The sequence below is a fragment of the Xiphias gladius genome, chromosome 5, assembly GCF_016859285.1.
Source record: "Xiphias gladius isolate SHS-SW01 ecotype Sanya breed wild chromosome 5, ASM1685928v1, whole genome shotgun sequence".
NCBI lineage: Eukaryota > Metazoa > Chordata > Actinopteri > Istiophoriformes > Xiphiidae > Xiphias > Xiphias gladius.
The window spans coordinates 12014426-12033929 of record NC_053404.1 but is presented as its reverse complement, the minus strand read 5'-3'; the positions used below and the strand labels follow the sequence as shown (position 1 = coordinate 12033929).

Below are 19504 nucleotides of genomic sequence, written 5' to 3'. Positions count from 1 at the left end.
ACATTGAAACTAAACATTTGACTGCTTTGTTTAACCTCGGATCAGAAGGCCATGGCCAAATGAACATGAAGAAAGTGTGAAATGCTTTGGAACAGGTGTACGCTAAATTTCACATTTTCTTCTAAAATAATCCGATGATATGGATTACAATACACGTATAAACCTGGGGATAGGATCCCAGCACTGTGTCGATCAGAATCTTTGGCTGGCAGGCCGATTTGGCTGGAGAGTGGCCTGACTACTGATACCAGATGACAGGATGAGTCAAAATATTAAGCAGATAGGATGGTTTATAGTCATAACATGAAAAAAGGAAACAAAATCACGTCATAGCTCAAAATATATTGAATATGTTCAATGAATATAAATGTCGTTGTTGGGTTTAATTCTGAGGAAATGGCTTTAAAATTTAACACATCTCCCACCACCCGTGGACCATTACCTTTAAGTATTTTAAGTATTTCCTGTTGAATTTAAAAATCCACAGGAAAAATACATTTCTGCTTGGTGTCCTGTTATTAGTGAAGTATTGGATCAGGTCTAGGAAGTAGAAATATTCAACTAATCTGTCATGGTTAAGCCACTAACTCTGACAACGTTGCATCCCAGTGATACCTTCCGTATACTGAGGAAGGACAGCAGTGGAGAGTAGGATCTGAAATGTATGGATGGAGTGAAATGGAGGAGAAAATCTTTGCTTTGCACCACTCCTGAGTGATAAATCCCTTCCACCAGTTCCAGCACCTGAAAAGTCCATCACTTCCAAGAAGATTTTTGGGAACGCACCAGTTTTTGGCAACAGGAGAGGAGGAGAGAAAGAGCGAAAGAGAAGAAAAAGGGGGAGGAAAATTGTTCCTGCGTCACGTTGCTTTAATTTGTTCACCAGCTGCCAATGAAAATTATGACCTGCAGAAGGTTTTTTTTTTCTCTTCCCTTCTTCTCTGCATCTTCCCTGGCAAACCACACAGCTGGAGCCACACACTGAACAAGTGTAATATTTACAGTATAATAAATACGACCAGAAGACTGATAGGAGACATGGACCCAGCTCTCACACTGATTTGACTCATAACAGCCTGGCTGGCTTTCCTCCCAACCTTGAGTTTATGTGGCTGTCCTTACCACTGACCAGTGGAGTATGTGGCAAGTGTAAATTTTATCACGTGTACATGGAGCTGATGTGACAGATTGTTAAGATCTATTAACACTCCAATTAAGTTAATTCAATCAATTTTATTTCAGATTGTGGGTCCATGTTTAAAAAGATCCAATTTCAAATATTATCATAAATTACATCCATATTAGATTCCATATACATCACACCAACAACATACATGATAAAGATTTGTATCATAATTATCTTTTGCTTTTGAGATGCCAGAAAAACGTAATAATAGTCATTTAATATGCTCCATCCTCCCCAGTGTACTTGTTAATCAAATGTTGTCCTCTCACGTCCTGCAGCTGCACAAACCTAAAGCAGATGTCTTGATGAAATTAGGCAACATCTGTCGGGAACGGGTTCGGGGAAACTAAACACAACGTTTCCAAATGATGCTGTTTTTCAGGTGACATGGAGGGGGCTGTGCGTCTACCTCCGAGGCAGGCACATTTCCTGCATCGCCCTCTGCATTATATAAACCCGCAAAGACGGACTTCTCCTGGAGCCCTCACAAAGTTTGCAAAGCGCAAAAACTCCTCACTTGTAGCCAGGCAGCCCTCCCTCTCTCCAATCTAAGCTTTAGAGGTGATACAGCCTTGGCAACGCTGGCACAACGTATCGCCGCGCAAGAAAAGGTAGGACCAGATTGTGTGAAGGAATGTCACTGGTATTTCTGTCCTGTATTGTAAAGCAAGGGAGTTTTGCAGCTTGGTTTAACCATGACTGAACTTATTTTTGCGCACTACAACAACACTATAAGTTTGTCTTCTGGGTTTCTTTTCAGAGCATTCCAGGACGCGGGATATTTTGACTGCAGTTTCCTAAAGACAAAAATGAAACCTCAGTTATTTGTCATAGAGGTAGTATTTCTGTGCGTATCTTGCGGAGCATGTGCACTGGGAACGAGTATCCCTACTGTGTCCACGTCCTTGCCAGCCGCCAACTTCACCGATCTTGGTGCAGCGCAGAGCTATGGAACAGACACCACGACTATTTCCAAAACCAGGAGGAAGCGTTATATCAGTCAGAATGACATGCTTGCCATTCTCGATTACCATAACAAAGTAAGAGGGAAAGTCTTTCCCCCAGCATCCAATATGGAATACATGGTAAGTGAAAGCTTTCATTCATTTTTATCAAGGTACATGTTTTTTCAATCAGTGCATGGTTATGGTTCCATATACTGTAGGCTGTATGCCCTCTATTTGCATTATCATGAATGACCAAACTGCATGAATGGAGTAAAAGATATATAAATGATTTCTCATGGGGACTAACAGAAAGTACTCACCTGACTTGTTGTTTTCTAAGAAAGTAAAGTGACAAATGTCTTTAAGTTTTATTTGGCACATTCAGCTGTTCGGCAGATTGCACTGCAGTAGACCACCAAAGTAGTCACTTCCAGAGGGAGAGGGGTCATGTGTGGTACCAGTAGACTGCTGGCAGTGTAGTATGGGAGAACGATGTTAGTTAGTTTTAGACCTGTTAGACATGATTGAAAAGATTTAAATAGTTGCAAGTCCCAAAGCTGCTAAATCAGACTTTCTCAGAATTTCTGCTGACAACAAAGCAACTGAGGCTCACATATTTCAGTTTAAATTTGGCATCAATTCCAGCTCTGTTGTTGTATCAACAATAAAATGCATTTCAGGTGTCACTTCCTCTGATGAAGCTTCTGTAGAATGAAATCATCAGAGGACAACATTAGGGCTCCAGGGCACCACCATGTGTACATAAGTGTGACTGTTTACATGTTTGGATATCTGTCATTCTCTAAACCACTATGTTGTGAAGCTATTCAACCCTCTTTCATCAGAGTAAAGATTTATTAAAGAGTTATAGTATATGGGGCACTAGGCAACTTTCTCCTCTTACGTAAATGATTTGATGAATGACTTGTGCATCTTGCCACGGTAACACCTGTAACAGTGCTATGAACTCAGAAAGTGTCGACTCTTATCTCACATCTTGCTGCTGAATAAGATCCAGTGTTGATTTTTTTTCATCAGTTATGTAATGGCTTTCCATGATCCCACCATGTCTCTCTGTGTGTTTAGGTGTGGGATGACACTCTGGCTAAGACAGCCGAGGACTGGGCTCATGCCTGCCTGTGGGAGCATGGGCCACCTCACCTCCTCAGGTTCCTGGGTCAAAATCTCTCCGTCAGGACAGGACGGTGAGTGACCTTTGACACCCCTCCCCCTCCCCGACATCTGCTGCTTCTCTCGGATGCCTTTCTCTCAACAGTCATGGTCGTTGCCTTGCAGCCCCCTTCTTCTTTCTCCTAAAGGTTTTTGCACTGTGACCCAGTGACTGCTTGAGGAATGCTCCTGTGACCCTACAAATAAGCAAAAGCTGTGTTTTCAGCCATGAACCATGAGGACAAAGGCGCATCCCTTTAGTGGGTCTTGACTTTTCATCTGGAAACACAGAGCACCTTCACGTGTTCCTAATATTAAGGAACAACATGAGACTCAATGGGGAACAGCTTATTCTGACTGTTCCTTGTGACTCACTGAGAGAGTTTTACAGTAAAGTTATTTTCTAAAAAAAACACTAGACCTACATAGTAAACGATTCTGTTCACTTGCACAGAAAATAATTCAAAAACAGATTTATTTAATAAAAAAATGTTTATCTGGTTTAGTATGACACTTGCTAGGGTTCAGACCTTTGATAAGTATCTGGTGAAATACTCTCATGCCACATAAAATGAATATGTGCACAGATGGATGTAGATTTTTCAGAAGGCCTGTGCCATGATACAACCAAAAAGTTCAAGACAGTTTGACCTGGAATAAGTCTAAGCAGGTAAACTAAACATCATAAATAAATTTTGTTCCAAACTATTCACATTCACAGTCATGGGGGGCTGGAGCCGTTTGGTGCTGTCAGACCATTCTCAACAAGAAAATGGATATAACTCTGCAAGTCAGCATTTTTCAGTGCAGAGCATGCTGTTATAGCTGGAAAAAAAAAAACTAAACATAGGGGAATTTCCAAATATTAAAATTGTGGCTGTTTTACAACAAACTCTGACTCTCTTTAGCATCTTCAGAATTACCCTGTTGACATTTCAAAACGTGGCCATGTTTCTTACAGTCTCATGTGATTTGATACTGCAGACAGTGGCAAGTCTGTTGCTGAATTTGGGTTGTTTTATGGTTATTTTGGTCCAACAAGCTTGAAAAATGTAGCAGATGTTTTAAACACGAGAACCAAAACCATTCATGGTAACATAGTCTTTGAGGGCCAAGTCCACACTGTGACTGCATTTTGTAAACGTTTTGGCATCTCCTTTTCACTGAAGCTGCACGTCCAAGAAATGACTTGGATGAAATAAGAAAGGAAATTAAAAAAAAGTCTATTTAAATCCATAAAAAATAGGAAAAAAAAATGATAGGAAGGAAACTCAAGCACAGAGAGGGAATGCACAAACATCTGGAAAAAAAACAGCAAACTTCAGGACCATAGGAAAACATAGGAACAGGGAGAACAGAGGCAAGATTCAAAATCAGGGGTTTCCTACTATGCTAACCACTGTTTTAATTTTGCCTTAGCCAAAATTACTGATGCAAGTCATTGTCTTCAAGGTTTTCGTGTTCCATCACCCCTGAATACACCTGCACAGCACCTAAGTTGCCATCTCAGTCATTTTTTCTTAAATATAATGACCACTGACAAGGTCATTCTGTATTAGTGAGAATAATGTTAGCTGTTGCTCACTATCAGTTGTGATATATGCAATGTCGCTTATTGAATATGCCTGTCTTTGTTCACAGCTATCGATCCATTCTTCAGCTGGTGAAACCATGGTACGATGAGGTCAAAGATTACTCTTTTCCATATCCCCAAGACTGCAACCCTCGATGCCCTCTCAGATGCTATGGACCCATGTGTACACATTATACACAGGTACACAGACAACAATCAGTATTAAATGTAATACTGTCTAATGTCTGTCTGGTGTAAAAGTGCCATTAACTGATAGTTGATGTTTCTGTTTTGCAGATGGTGTGGGCAACATCCAATAAAGTTGGCTGTGCTGTCCACACATGCCACAATATTAATGTATGGGGTGCGGTATGGAAGCGGGCAACATACTTAGTTTGCAACTATTCACCTAAGTAAGTATACTTCAGGTAATCTGATAAGGTGCTAATTACATGCAGTAAGGAGGCCTGTTAATTCTGGTGAACCTGTTAACCTGATGACGATGGGGTGACGACATGCTTTAAGCCCGACACAGTTAACTCTGTTCTGTGCTGAGTTGTGAAATGCCACCCATGTTGCTGAGTGATTCAGACAACCCCAATACAAGTCTGTGAACCGGTACTGCATTACCAAAGCTCTGGAGACCCACAAAGCAGAAGACAAATTCTCGGAAAAAAAAATCCAGGAATCAAAGCCCATTTAGACTTGTGACTGACTTGTGACCTAGGTTCCCTAATCCCAACGGTTTGAGACATATGTAAGAGTAACAGGCTCAGGACACCGATGACCTATTTTAGTTTGCTAATTGGAAATGTGACCTCCATTCTTTGAGACACACAGTTGTGGGTTTGGACACAATCCTGCTTTCTGTTCTGCAGAAGTCACTGTTGTCACCATCTGCAAAAGGCAGTTCTGTGAATGATACCGGCTGGCAATAACGTGACTCAGGAAAGTGTTATGATATAATTTTATGTAATTCAGTTGCTATTTACATTTTATGGCACAATGTGTCTTTAATACACACATTGAAATCGGATTTCTCATTTGCTCACAATGTACAGATTGCTAAGTAATATTTTGCTCTTGACGAAACGTCTCACCTCAAGGTTCATTTAGCAGCTGGTCCGGAGTTTATGATCGTATCACATGATCTTCATCATTAGATAGGGTATGCCCAGTTGTCATGGAAGTGTAGTTCAAATTTCAATTTCTTCTGATTGCTTCGAGGACATCTGGGCAAACTGGGAAAACTCTCTCTGCCAAAGATGATAATGTAATATAATTGCTCCAGAACAGCTACTAAATGGTCACTGAGATGAAACTGTTTGGTAAACTGCTATCCCAAGCTCAAAAACAAACTTTCATGCTCAATATTTTACCTCTCTGAAAATAAACAGTTTTGTTGTTTATGTGGCCTGATGAATATGTGACCACATTAAGCCTTTCCCAATATCTTATCATCAGTCCATTTTCGGTGTTTTTACTATTACTTTACAAGAAAGATATACCAATTCAAGTTCAGGTTTTACTTTTAAAAATCAGCTCTGTGATCACTCCCAGGTCCACTGATACTACATGTTTCTGTCTTTCAGGGGTAACTGGATTGGAGAAGCTCCATACAAAGTAGGCGTGCCCTGCTCTGCCTGTCCTCCCAGCTACGGGGGCTCCTGCAGCAACAACATGTGCTTCCCTGCTCTCAAGACAAACTACCTGCACTGGTTCAAATAAACACAGGTTTCCTCCTGACATAAGCTGACAACCTATAGTACCACAGAGACATTATTTTAATCCCGTAAGGATTTGCACAACAGTCATGGACCACACTATTTTGTATATATGGGCTTATTTAAAGACACAAACATACATTTGAAGGCAGCAGACAATTTAGTGTTGATGACTTGTAAATAAACTGTAAATTAATTTGTTACTATTTTAATTGATGAATATAATTTATATGTAAAATGGGTCCTTAAACACAGTATATACTGTATGTGGTGCTGCATATACTTTTGTTTTTACTATATTTGTTTACCACTGACAGTGTGGTAATTAAGGAGATAACACCATCATAGCTGCTCAAACCTGCTCACTTTGGTGCTATGGGCATCACACCTTCATGTTGTGTGCTCTGCCCTCAGAGGAATGTTGTGATATAAAGATCAAAGCTTTTGACCTCAGAGGGAAAACCTACACTGGCGGTGTCAGCTTCTTATCTGCTGTAGATCCTTGCAGTAGGTTACAAACTTCATACTCAAGTCTTTTTCAATTTCCATTTCTATCTTGGAACAAATTGGCAAAATATTTGTTGACAAAAGTGCACTTACTGTAACCAAAAAGTGTATAACAGCCATATACAAAAGGAATTTACATTAATAAGACAGAGATGTCTTCATTTCACATACACTTCTGTTGTCAAAAGTTTGTTTCTTCATTTACACAGTGCATTTGTAGTTTTAATCTGCACTGACTAGGTTGTGTTTCATTACAAACATTTTATCCTTTGGGGGATTTCACAGATTTCATTTCACATAATATTTATGCTAGAGAGCGCACATACAATAAATGTGACCCACATATCTGTTCTATAATCACATTTGTTATGGAGTATATTGGTATACCATATATCAATATATATAAATGTCTTGGGACATTGGACAAATGCAGTGTTCGTATGTTGTAATGATATTTTCACTGATGTTGTAGCTAAGGTTTTGGACTTTGGCACTCAAGTGCACCTTAATTGTTTGTAAATTTCCAAAATACCAGGAAATTATTATTTTTTTGTACATGTAGATAATCATTACACATTGACTATCCTTAAACTTCAAGTATTCTATAAGTTATTCATTTTTATATGGGAAAGTATTTAATTGATAGTAATTTTTTATTGTTATGTAAAAGAATTGTACATATATCTATACAACTTAAAGGTACTTTATATGGTTCATTTGCATGTCAACTTTTATGATGGTGAAGGAAATTTACCATTTATAATGTAAATGAACTTGGTAGATTTATATGAACTAAGCACTAGCACAATACTGTATTGGCAAGTAATTGCTTCAACCCCTTTGACCTGGCAAATGGATCAGAATTCCTTTTCAAATCAGAACAGTTTCTCAGTACTATCCATCACTGAGACGGACTTAAGTACATATCTGCAGTGTAATGAAAATATATTCAAGAAGACACAAAAATGTTGACTTTGTTTAAAAAAAAAAAAACTTTAGCGGGAAATTATGCATTACAAAACAAGAAATTACAAGTTCCACACTGATATCATTTAAATCAACATCCACAACAAGCTATTTATGCAGTGAACTGCGTTTTTCTTTTTGTGTTTTGCAAAATAAAATGGTCTATTTTGATTGTGTTCTTTTTTTTGTACAAATCAACCCACATTTACCTATGGCCAAAACACTATCATTGTCCACTGTGTGTGCTGTGTTGTCTGAGTTTTCAGAACTCTTCCTTGTGTCTGATATTGATTAGAGGTTTCATCTTCAATTAACCAGTGCCATTGTAAAGTCCTACATCCTGCATATGAGAGGGGGAAGAGAAAACATGCCAGGGCTACAACTGATTCCTAGTAAGCGAGGGTTGACTTTGGCCCCGTCCATCCATATCTACACATATGAACAGAACACTGATAGGGTTTCAGGGCACCCTCTTGTTCGAGTTTGTCCAATGAAACCATTGACCTCACTGAGAAGGAGAGACAGGGAGCACAGTGGAATGCTGGAAGCAGAAAGGGGAGAATGTGTGTCACTTCCAGACAAAATTAAAGCCCCGGAGAGAGACAGACAGTCTAAAATAATATGACATTTTCCTGCTGTACAGCTCTAACATTTTGTATAGATGATAACGGAGAAAGTAGCAGAAAGTTAATAAGAAGTAGAGACAAACAGAGGTGGAAAGCCATAAATGCTCTGATGTGCTGGGCAGATGCTGCAGTTTTTGCACTTTTATCCAGCGGGGATTGCAGCATATGGGTCTGGGCCAGCCTGCATTGTAGTTAATGCATGAGATCAACAGATTATGAGGCAAACAAATTAACAAAAAAACAAGAATGCAACATGTTTTATATGTAAGATGAACATCTCTGTTAGTTCAAGTTAAAAAGAAAAAGAGTTAGAGAAAACATCTTTCCAAACTGAAATGCTTTGCTGTACTGCAATGCACTTTGGCAGGCAGGAGTTCCATTGCTCACATTTTCATGCTAAACTTTGCATAGTGTGAGAGTTTTGAATCAATTCCTGTACTTTATTGAGTAGCTTAATCTACACAGCCAGTCCTAACAGTTAGTAGGTAAATCCCACAGTGACCCAGACAGCCCTGTAACCAACAAGCGGAGACTTTTCGAGGAACACATTATTATGCATTGGAAAAATCCTTCTGTAGCAAATGCCAAGCCCCAAGCCAAACAAATGATTGGTGGATGTTTAAAAGGCACATCAGGCACACAAGCGGGATGAGATACAGGATGCAATGATAAGTTAGACAACTTGCTGTCAACATTTACCTGGCTTATCCATCAGTGGTAGAGGTAGAGAAAAGGTTAAGGATATGCATTTGGGTCAGGATCAAAGCAGCCTCTGATGGTTCAAGGATATGGACAGAAAAACACCTGCAAATGGAGTGTAATTGAAAAGGAATAACATTATACATTACACCATCAGTGATGCACACCCATATTCTTGTGTTCAGCCTCCTTTGGACTAGTGAACTTCTTATCAAACTTTTCATATCATTCATAATTTTTGAAATATTCAACTTTGTCATCCATTGTAATGAATAGCATCTTTGTGACTTTTCAACTCCTATTAAACCTCTTTATACTCATTCGTACTTTGACCCAAAAACTCATTCAAAATTTGAAACAGTCACCTCTCTTTGGATTTTATCTTATTAGTTCAACTTTTTTCATACTTTTTATATTGGTTCTGTCATTGCAGGTTAGGTTTTATGAACTTTTCAGAGCTTCTCAGATTTTAAAATTGGTGTGTATTGAGCACAGTGTTCAGAACTCGAGAGGGTGACATTGTCTGGGTCACTGTGGGATTTACCTACTAAGCTTCACAGGAGATTCAACTGCCTCATTAATTTACACTTTAAATGACATTTAAACTGTTTTCAACACTTTCTCTGACGCTTCAGATATTCTCACCTGTTAGCCTGTATACCACTTGACAGTTGAACTTTTTTTTATTCTTTAAAGCTACAATGGGCAATTTCTGGAAATCAAGCTAGCGTTAGCATGAGCCTCAAAAGCAAACCACTTAATGTGGAGCACTTCCCCATGTTAAGATATGTTTTGTAGAAAATATTAGAAAAAATTTACATTCTATAGCTTTAAATGACATTTCATTTGCACACTTTCATTATACTTTCTCATTTCGACTACTTTCACCTGTTATATACCAACTGACTCTTGAACTTATTTTTATTCTTCAACTGACATTTCAACTACTTTCAGATCTTATACTTCACTTAAAATTTTAGCTATTTACATTCGACTTTAACTACTCTAACTCACAAAACTGTTCATACACAATCTACTTCAATTGCTTTCAGTTCACACATTCAAACTGTCTTCAACTCTTCCACTTAAACCGGAATTTTATTCAAGTGCTTTAATTACTTTCTAGTCAACTGACAATTCAACTGCTTTCATCCCTTGCGGCATGTCTACACAGAAAGTGTTTCAGTCACATTTTTCAGTCCTTAAATGTGTCTGATGGAACAGATATTGTCCTATTTTAATCAATCCAACTGTCTACACAGACTGTGTAATATTTTGCATTTTACTCGTGCTCTGTCCTCAAACTGAATTAACCAATTTCTTCCATTTTACTACTGTAACTACAATGATTATATATTGGGTCATTGGGTAATATATTGGAAAAACACTGGTGACCACGGTGTAATGCATCAACTGATACTTCAACTGCTTTAATCTCTTTCTATTCAACTGACAGTTCAACTGCTTTAATCTCTGTTTTCACCACTTACATGTCACCAGACATTTTGATAATTACATTCACTAATGTCCACAACGGATATTTCAAGTCCTTTCAGATACTTACACATTGACTAACACTTCAAACCCTTTCAGGTCTCAGGTCCTCATTGAACAACAGCAACAACAATGAAAAAAACTTATTAATCCCATCTAACTCACACAATTTCCACTGTTCATACACAATTTACTTCAACTGCTCTCACAGCATATACTTCAACTTTCTACACTTCCACCTTATCTTACATTTCAACTACTTTTCTGACTTATGAGTCAACTGGTAATTGACTTCTTCTATCTTCTACTTTTCAAATGGCAATTTAGCTGCTTTAAGTAGTTATTCATCAAATAACATTTCAACTGCTTCAATTTCCTAGTCTTCAGATGATAATTCAACTGCTTTTGCCACCTACACGTCAACTGAAATTGTGTGTGTATATCTTCAACTGACATTTCAAAGCCTTTCAATACTTACATATAGACAGACACTTCAACCCTTTCTGTTTTCAACAACAACAAAAAAACTTCGGCTCTTCAGTTTCACACAAATTCCACTCTTCGTATTTACACTACACTGCAGTGCTTACACTTCAGCCAACACTAACTTCATCCATCAGTTTATACACTTCAACTGGCACCATTTTTTTTTGGACTTCAATCTTGCAGCTTAATTTATTATCTACACTTCAATTACATTTCATTTAATTTTCAGTACTTGAACCTAAACTGAATCTTCGAATTCCTTCAGCAGTTTATTTAAATTGATACTTAAATTATAACTTCAATTTAATTTGGTGTTTACACTTAAACTGGAACTGGAACTTATTTCAGCAATTCTATTTTAACTGCTGTTTCAGCTTCTCTAAGTATTTGTATTTTGACTTTACCTTCAACTGTCGCAGTATTCCAACTATTTCAAATATTTCAACTGCGAAACTTCTGTATTTTGCATATACAGTTTCACATTTGTCTTAATTTTGCTTGTTCTGATGGTAAACTATTGTTATTTAATGTTAATTCTTCACCGGATCTAGAGTGGTTAAGCAAGAACAACAAAAGCTCACTTGAAGACTAAGAGGAGTGCGGAAAACACAATCAGAAAGACGGAGAGAAGAAACAGACAGATTTTTAGTGCAGCAATAAATCCAGTTTAACTGGTTCTTGCTATCAGCCTGTGCCAACACCTACTGAGGCTACAATGACACATCTGTAAGGTCATCTGAAGGTGTACCACTTTTCCTAATAACATATGTGAATTACTGACCTGTCAGATAAACTTATTGCTAAAACAGTTTTATCTCCCTGAAGTGTGAAGGTGGTGAAAAATTCATTTGGAAAGAAGATGAAGGCTTCATAGGCACTACAGCAAAGTGATAGATTATTAACAGGGAGTAGGTAAGATTGGGGGAGTCGGTTTCTAAATGTGTAAGCAGCCCCTCCAACTTCAATAATGCTGAGAAGTATGAGAAAAGGTTTAAGTTTGAGTGAATACAACACACACAAAAACTTTTGTGGAGAGAGCTTCGTAATGGTTTAGAGGTTTGTTGTTGTTTGTTGCACAGCTACAGAAAAATTTATCATCTCTGTACTCGACAACCTCTCTGACCTCTCTGACTCAAACACCAAGGCATGGAAAACTTGGCTCCCTTGTGCCTCGAGGAGGCTTCTTTCTAATTCATTGTATTTTATCTTTTTCTTCTTACCCCGTGTTTATTTTGCTTCCTTTGTAGCTCTACCATCGGAAATGCAGCCAGTGCCCGATCCAAGCCTCGCTCTGTCCTCAAAGCTTTTCCACAATCCACCACTGACACAGAACTCGAGGACAATAGAATGGAGCTAGAGTTAATGCTCAATTTAGAAAAATTATGCTGTAAATTTGATTTTGGACAACATCAATATTCGACTTGTTATTCAAGCATTAACAGTTTGGCTGAAAATGACTATTGATTACTTTACTGTACATATGGTACCTTTACTGTACTATTCAAAATAACAGACTATCTTGACATAAAAGTGTCAACTCAAGGTCCACTTTCTAAGAGTTTTTGGCCATATTACATGGTCTTCACCAGCTAACTGGGTCAGCCACAGCTGTCATGAAACTGTAGACATTCAACCTTCCCATTACTATGAATGTGACTTCTTGTCCATGTTGGTTTCAAACTTAAGTTTGACAGTTCATTCTTGACCTTGGAATAAACAGTTTACGATTTCGACTCAAGGTCCACTTTCTTGCTTGGACGAGAACTCCTAAAAGCGCTCAAAGTTTCAAAAATATTTGGGCGTTTGAACAAGTTGAATCTCAAGTTGAATGACAAGGAAACAAACCCCTCTATCTGCAATAAAACAGGATGCACTTATTTATATTGTATATATATTAGGCTATATGTATATCAGGACATTAAATAGAAGACACTTTTAGGAAATAGCAAAAGGTATATACTGTATGTTACCTGCACCATAATCATCATTGTTATGGCCACTATAGAACATTTTCAGGGCTTTCACAGGTAATTGCAATATAATTTTTAATCTGGAGGAAACTGGCTGTATATAGGTATATCTGACTTGTGCAGAGGTCAGGTGAGAGACTGTTGACATATATGTTTACCAGAGACTGATGTCAGCTACTAGAAGCATGCTTTGGGATCTCCTCAAATGTTGGCATGTACATATTACAACCCTTTTTCTACCATAAATCTCTTGGGGCAGCAGAGTTAACTGCAGGGCACGTTTTAGCAGTCTTTCCTCTTTTGAGTTGGAGTCTCCCTTACTTCAAACAAGGAGTAAAAAATAAAGCTTTTCAGGTACACAAATCATTTGTGGTGTCGCGGGCGCCTATTTTGGTCTTTGATTCTGTTTATTTAGGACAGTGTCACCATAACATGTGGAGAAATGTTTCATTCTTTCCAGGTTTTCCAGGTTGAACTTACATAAACTCCCTATGCTATTAACACGCATGCAAGTGCTGTTGTTTCATGCAATCAGCCAGAATGAAATAAGACACCGTTTAACTTTGAGCTGAATGGCTTATGTTATGGTCATTTTTCTTGTCTAGTGACTTTTCCCTGGCAAGTAACCTCCTCACATGGTCTAGTTAAATACAAATACAGCATATCTGGCATACCTCAGTATAGATATTCCATTTTATGACAAAGGACATAAGCTGGTGTTATGTAATGAAACTGTATAGTCTATACTCACCTCATATGTGACATTAAAAGTAATCACATGCTGTCAATCCAATATGTCAGACCCTGGCACTGTTGAACTCCACCTCATTGACTATAAGAATAAATCTACAGTGTGCCCCACCCTAAAACAGACTAGACTTGACTCTTCTGGTTCACAAACACAAACTGATGCAAAGGTGGCCCGTGTTCTGTGTTTGCCCTCTATATCCTACTGTAGTCTTTGTCTTGGACGGGGCCACATTAGCCTTCTTGCAGGGCCTAGCAGGGACTTCAGACAAACGACATCCTGCAGCAGCAAGACGCGGGCCAAAATCAATGTCCTCTCTGAAGTACAGTGCTGGGAAAGTGCTGCATAATCAGATGGGCTTTCCTCCTTCACTCTTAACTCTCTTTTATACCCGTTGTCAACAAGCTCACTGAGGCTTTGATGCTGATACTGGCTTATAGTACGATGACCTCTTTGCTCTCATGATGTATTGCAGCATTATGTAATAACTTCTAATGGGACATTCTGTGCAAACACAAGAAATTCACAAAATATGAGCACTCTATTATTACCTCAGCTCATAAAAACAACTCTTTTCAATGTCCTTTTTTATTATTTCTGGGAAGATTAAAGAGACAGTGTTTTGACATCCAACATGGGGAACCAAACCATATATCAAATCCAACAAAATGCATGATTATTGCATTCTATCGTGACGATGGTATTAGGTGACATTAGACCAGACTGCATTTGTCATTATTGGGAAATTGCTTGGTTTTTAGTTGGTTTGCACCACAAGCAGCAATCCATAGAACCTTCAACACAAAGCAGAAAACACACAATATGATGTAAAACAAGGGGGTTTGGGGTACTCACAATTCCCCCAGGTCCTGTGCCTCTACATTATCAGTTTACCAAAACTTTAGCCTTTTTGTTTGTTGTTCAAGATTGTACTGTAATACACTGGGAGATGGATAAGGTGCTGCAGTCTTGCAAAAATTTGCCCATATTTCCCTTTGCGGATTAAAAGTGGGGGAGCTGAAACATTGTAGTTCATCATCATGAGCTAATTTTTCCTTTTTTTCTCCCTCCAGCCTAATAGATGCACTTTGTCTGAAAGCCACAGCATGCTGTTTGTGTGTAAAGGCACACTGACACCTGGTGGCTATTTGAAGAGTGTGCTCTTTTCCTTGCATTTTCTCATAATATGTCAACATTTCCTGACAAAATTCCTTGAAAGCCTTATGTAACAGTAATACCATGAGAAATCTATTACCAAACAAAGCCACCGCTGTTCAAGAGGAAAAACATAAGTGTAATTCAATTAACTGCTTTATGTTATATGAAGACTGTCATATGTGGATTGTATTCAGTGTTATCATGTTATTAAAGATCCAAATGCATACATCTTTTAGACTTATATCCACTGTTGCAATGGGAAGTCACTGCTATTTGATAGATAGTAAATTAAAGACCAAAGAGTGCTGTCTGTATGTTGTTAGGAAATTTAAAATGTGTGAATCTCTATTCAGGGTCATTTAGGCCATTGTGTATTATTACCCATTGCATTTATATGCAAGACTAATGCCTCATGTTTCGGAACACATAAACCACATAGAGGAACATATGGAAGATATTAAGGAAGTTTTCTTCCAATTGTGACAGACACTGCTGTGGAAAACACACATAGATAGAAACACATATGCCCATATACAAATATATATAAGTATAGATATATGTGAAACTTTATTCTGAAATGAGAAACAGTTTTTCGTGTATAAATTAGGTCTGAATTGGAATTAAATTTCATTATTTTTACACGTAACTTATGGCACATTGGGAGGATAGTGGGTAACATAATGAAAGAAAGAAACATTCATTGAAAATATGGGTTCCAGCAAAAATATAGCAAAATCTTATTGAATGAAACCGCTGTCCCAGGCCTGTTAGTGCCGTCATTACAACCCTAAAGGTCTTCAGTAACACCTGCGAATCAAACAAAGAAGAATTTACAGTACAATTATGTGTTCATTGCTCACAGATGCATTGACATCTATTCACCACAAGGGGGTAGAGGCAGACAAACTAAGCCCAAACTGACTTGAAGTGGATATTTGAGGCCGCCTTCTGCTAAACAATGCTGATAATGTCACAAAAGCAATGATGTAGAATGTCTACCAAATTACCTTGATGCTCTTTATTCCCATTCTTGCCCCAACGCCGTTCCAACACTCTGACCTGAATTCAGCTGGACCAGAACCATTAGGGAGCAATGTGCCAGATAACATGGGCCAACAAAAAGTGTTCTTCAAGAGTGTTTGTGTGGTTTGCTGTTTTGTCCAGAGGCTACTGTTGTGTGGATGCCGGGTCTGGCACAGCTCATGCATTCTGCTGGGTTCATGGGGTTTCTCACAAGACCACATGCTGAATGGAGGAGGCACCGGACATAGCATCTGGACCCGTGGCTTAACAATGAGTGTGTGGGAGAGATAGAAAGAGCAAGGGGGAAACGGCAACAGAGAGCAAGGAGGACAAGCAGAGGACTGCAAAGTCAATGTTTGTGTGTGAGAGACACAAGGGAAAAACGGAAAGTGATTGTGTGTGTGTACAGGTAGAAACATACAGGTAGAGAGTTAGTAACGTAGTAACAGAAAGTAAAAACATAAAATATTAAGACAGACAGCACAGTGGGAATGACAGAAAAACAATAGATGCGATAAAATAGGAGTGATAGAAAGAAATCTCATGAAAGGCTGCTAATACCTGAAGCCCAAGCATGAAATCATTTATATTGCTCTACCACATGCACAAATAGTGTATATTTACTGGCAAGTATTGTAATAAACATTAATCAGAGAATGTCTTGTCTGTTAGAAAATGGCCTGGCCTAAATTACCACACTGTAAATCATACAAATCCTTGAGCGGTTGGTAAATATTTCTTTTATCCACACAATTTCATTTTCCTAGTAAGGGTCAGAGACATGAACTTACAGTCAATCTTTGTATATTTCAGCTGAAACCTTAATGTAATATAGATCATTTCATATCCAAAGCCCATGAAACTTATTTTGAGTGTTTAAAATAATTGCATGTTTTATGTATTGACTCATATATTTCTCATTACGGAGGCATGTGTAAAAAATGCACACACTCAGTACTAACTCTTCCTGTCAAATACACACACATGCACCCTGTCGCTCCTTTGCTGCCTCACTTCTCACTCTCTTACTGTCATAAAGACACACAAATGCACTCGCTTCCTCCCTGTCACACAAACATCTAAATGTAGAGCAGCATTAATTCAATAGCAAATGAATGAGTGTTTTCGGCGGTGCTTCCCTCCTGGGAGTTGGTAGTGAGAATGTTGCTATTTCAGCTGCAGTGGAAGAGAAGGGGGGAAGCTTGCCGGGTCTGACCGCAGAGAGAGGGCCGCTGCTGGGGCTGTGGCCGAGGCCCCTGCTACTGACCCAGGGAGCAGACAGTAAAATCGAGAGAGCTCTTGTATCACATTTACACAAGTAGGTTAGACAGCAGCAGCGCCCTGAAAAGAGAGGCTCTTATACATGTCTATAGTATCCATTACACACTGATCTGGTGCATCTTAATAGGGACTATTTGTGGAATGTAACTACATTAATGTAATTACATTACTCAAGTATTGTACTTGAGTACAGTTTCAAAGTACTTATACTTTCATTTTATGCTATTTTTTGATATTTCAGGGAGATTTGTTGTACTTTTTACTCTACTACATTCATCCGATAGCTACAGTTACTAGTAATTTTTGATTAAGACCTTACATTAAAAAAATCTATCATAAATTTATAAAATACATTACATTTTTAAAGATTGAATCAGTGTTTCCCACCCTTTCTGGCATGTTACTCTTTACCAAAAAAACCCCAAAAACTGTAGAAGGGTTCAGATATTGAGAGTTGTTTGCAGTTCCACAAAAGAACAATGTCCCCTCTAAAATTTTAAAATTGTATAATTTAAGTAACTATTCAAGGCACAAAGAGGTAGAATCCATTATTTCACAAAAAACAAAGATTAGAGAATAGTCCAAAATGTGCACACAAATTTATGTTGCAGAATTCATTTGTTTCTGCCATTGTACCCCTATAAAATTATCTCACATCCTTTCTGATTTATCCTGCAACCCTTTGGAGGGGGCCAGACCCTAAGTTGGAAAACACTGGACTAGCTCCACCTCAATCAGAGACAATAGTGAAATGCTACTTATGCATCAGTATTAACAATCCAATATATATAATAATACATCGGTCAGAGCAGACATTTTTTCTGTGGAACGAGTACTTTTACTTTTGATATTTTAAGTACAGTTGGCTGATAATTCTTCAAAGTAAGAATAATCAGCTAAATGCATCATTTTTAACTTTAGTGGAGTAGTTTCACACTGTGGTATTTGTATTTTTACTTTAGTAAAGCATCTGACTAGGGGAAGATAAGGAGGATACATAGTCTATATTATAGACTGTATTGTTGAGTATTACCTTTAATAGCATACCCTATCCTCTCACCCCACTATCTACCAATCCATATCCTTCTCAGCTTCCAGCGATCATGTTGAATCATGAATCTTACAAGTATTATTGATAGTCAAACATATCCACAAATAAGAGAGAGAGAGATGATGGCTAAGGGCTGAAAGGAAAAAAAAAAACATCCAGGAGTCATGGAAAAAGGAGGATTTACTAAAAAGACAGCAAAATCGATGCAAGCTTGGCCAGCTTGGTTACTTATGTTTGTCTGGTAAAATACAGGAAGATTGTGTCTCCCCTTGTGGAATGTAAGTCCACACAAGGGACCGAGGCCTGGTGATAAGGTGCTGTTTCCACATGTGCCACAGTTACCAGTGAAAATGACCAGATGACAAAAGACAAAACTCGCCTGTTTCCATTATGGAATTTGCACTGTGTTGCAGCCAGGAGGGGAAACAGTGATGGTAAATTCAGGGTTTGGAATTAACAGAGAGTTGGTTTGTGTTTTAATCCCCCCAAGGAGTCACCTGTAAACAGTTAGACCCGGCAGAGTGGGGCCGCTCTTGCTGCAAGGCCCCACAGAGGAGGCAGATCTGGTTTAAGTTAATATATTTAACATTCTCAAATAAATAACAGTAATCCTATTTAAGATAAATATCATAGTAAAATATAAGTTAGTATTATAACACTTGAGATTTTAAAAAATTGAATGGAATTTTTTTTTAAAGTTTATAGAGGTATATTGAAGATCGAATACCATAACCAATAAATAAAAGTAATAAGGTCAATATAAACTTATTACTGGCTATAGTAAACACTAAAAGTCTTTGCAGGAATATTATTGGATTGTCTGTTTATGCAGGGGAACAGAGACATGCTGTGCATTTGTGTGTCAGAGGGTCTAAAGTTTAACTTGCTGAGCACA

At 38.2% G+C, this 19504-nt stretch overlaps 1 protein-coding gene across 1 annotated transcript; it reads left to right on the top strand.

Annotated features, from left to right (window-relative positions):
• The first annotated feature begins 1644 nt into the window (after positions 1-1644).
• Positions 1645-8226, top strand: pi15a (peptidase inhibitor 15a). The gene is made up of 6 exons (XM_040126374.1): positions 1645-1797; positions 1947-2271; positions 3220-3338; positions 4945-5077; positions 5174-5289; positions 6469-8226. The coding sequence occupies exons 2-6, from the start codon at positions 1996-1998 to the stop codon at positions 6602-6604; spliced, it is 780 nt and encodes a 259-aa protein (XP_039982308.1). The 5' UTR covers positions 1645-1797; positions 1947-1995; the 3' UTR covers positions 6605-8226.
• Positions 8227-19504: the final 11278 nt, after the last annotated feature.

Excerpts from the sequence above, each read along its gene's own strand:
- pi15a (XM_040126374.1), top strand. The coding sequence starts at position 1,996 with ATGAAACCTCAGTTATTTGTCATAGAGGTAGTATTTCTGTGCGTATCT. Across the intron at positions 3,339-4,944 it reads CTCTCCGTCAGGACAGGACG|CTATCGATCCATTCTTCAGC; the intron begins GTGAGTGACCTT and ends CTTTGTTCACAG. Across the intron at positions 5,290-6,468 it reads GTTTGCAACTATTCACCTAA|GGGTAACTGGATTGGAGAAG; the intron begins GTAAGTATACTT and ends TCTGTCTTTCAG.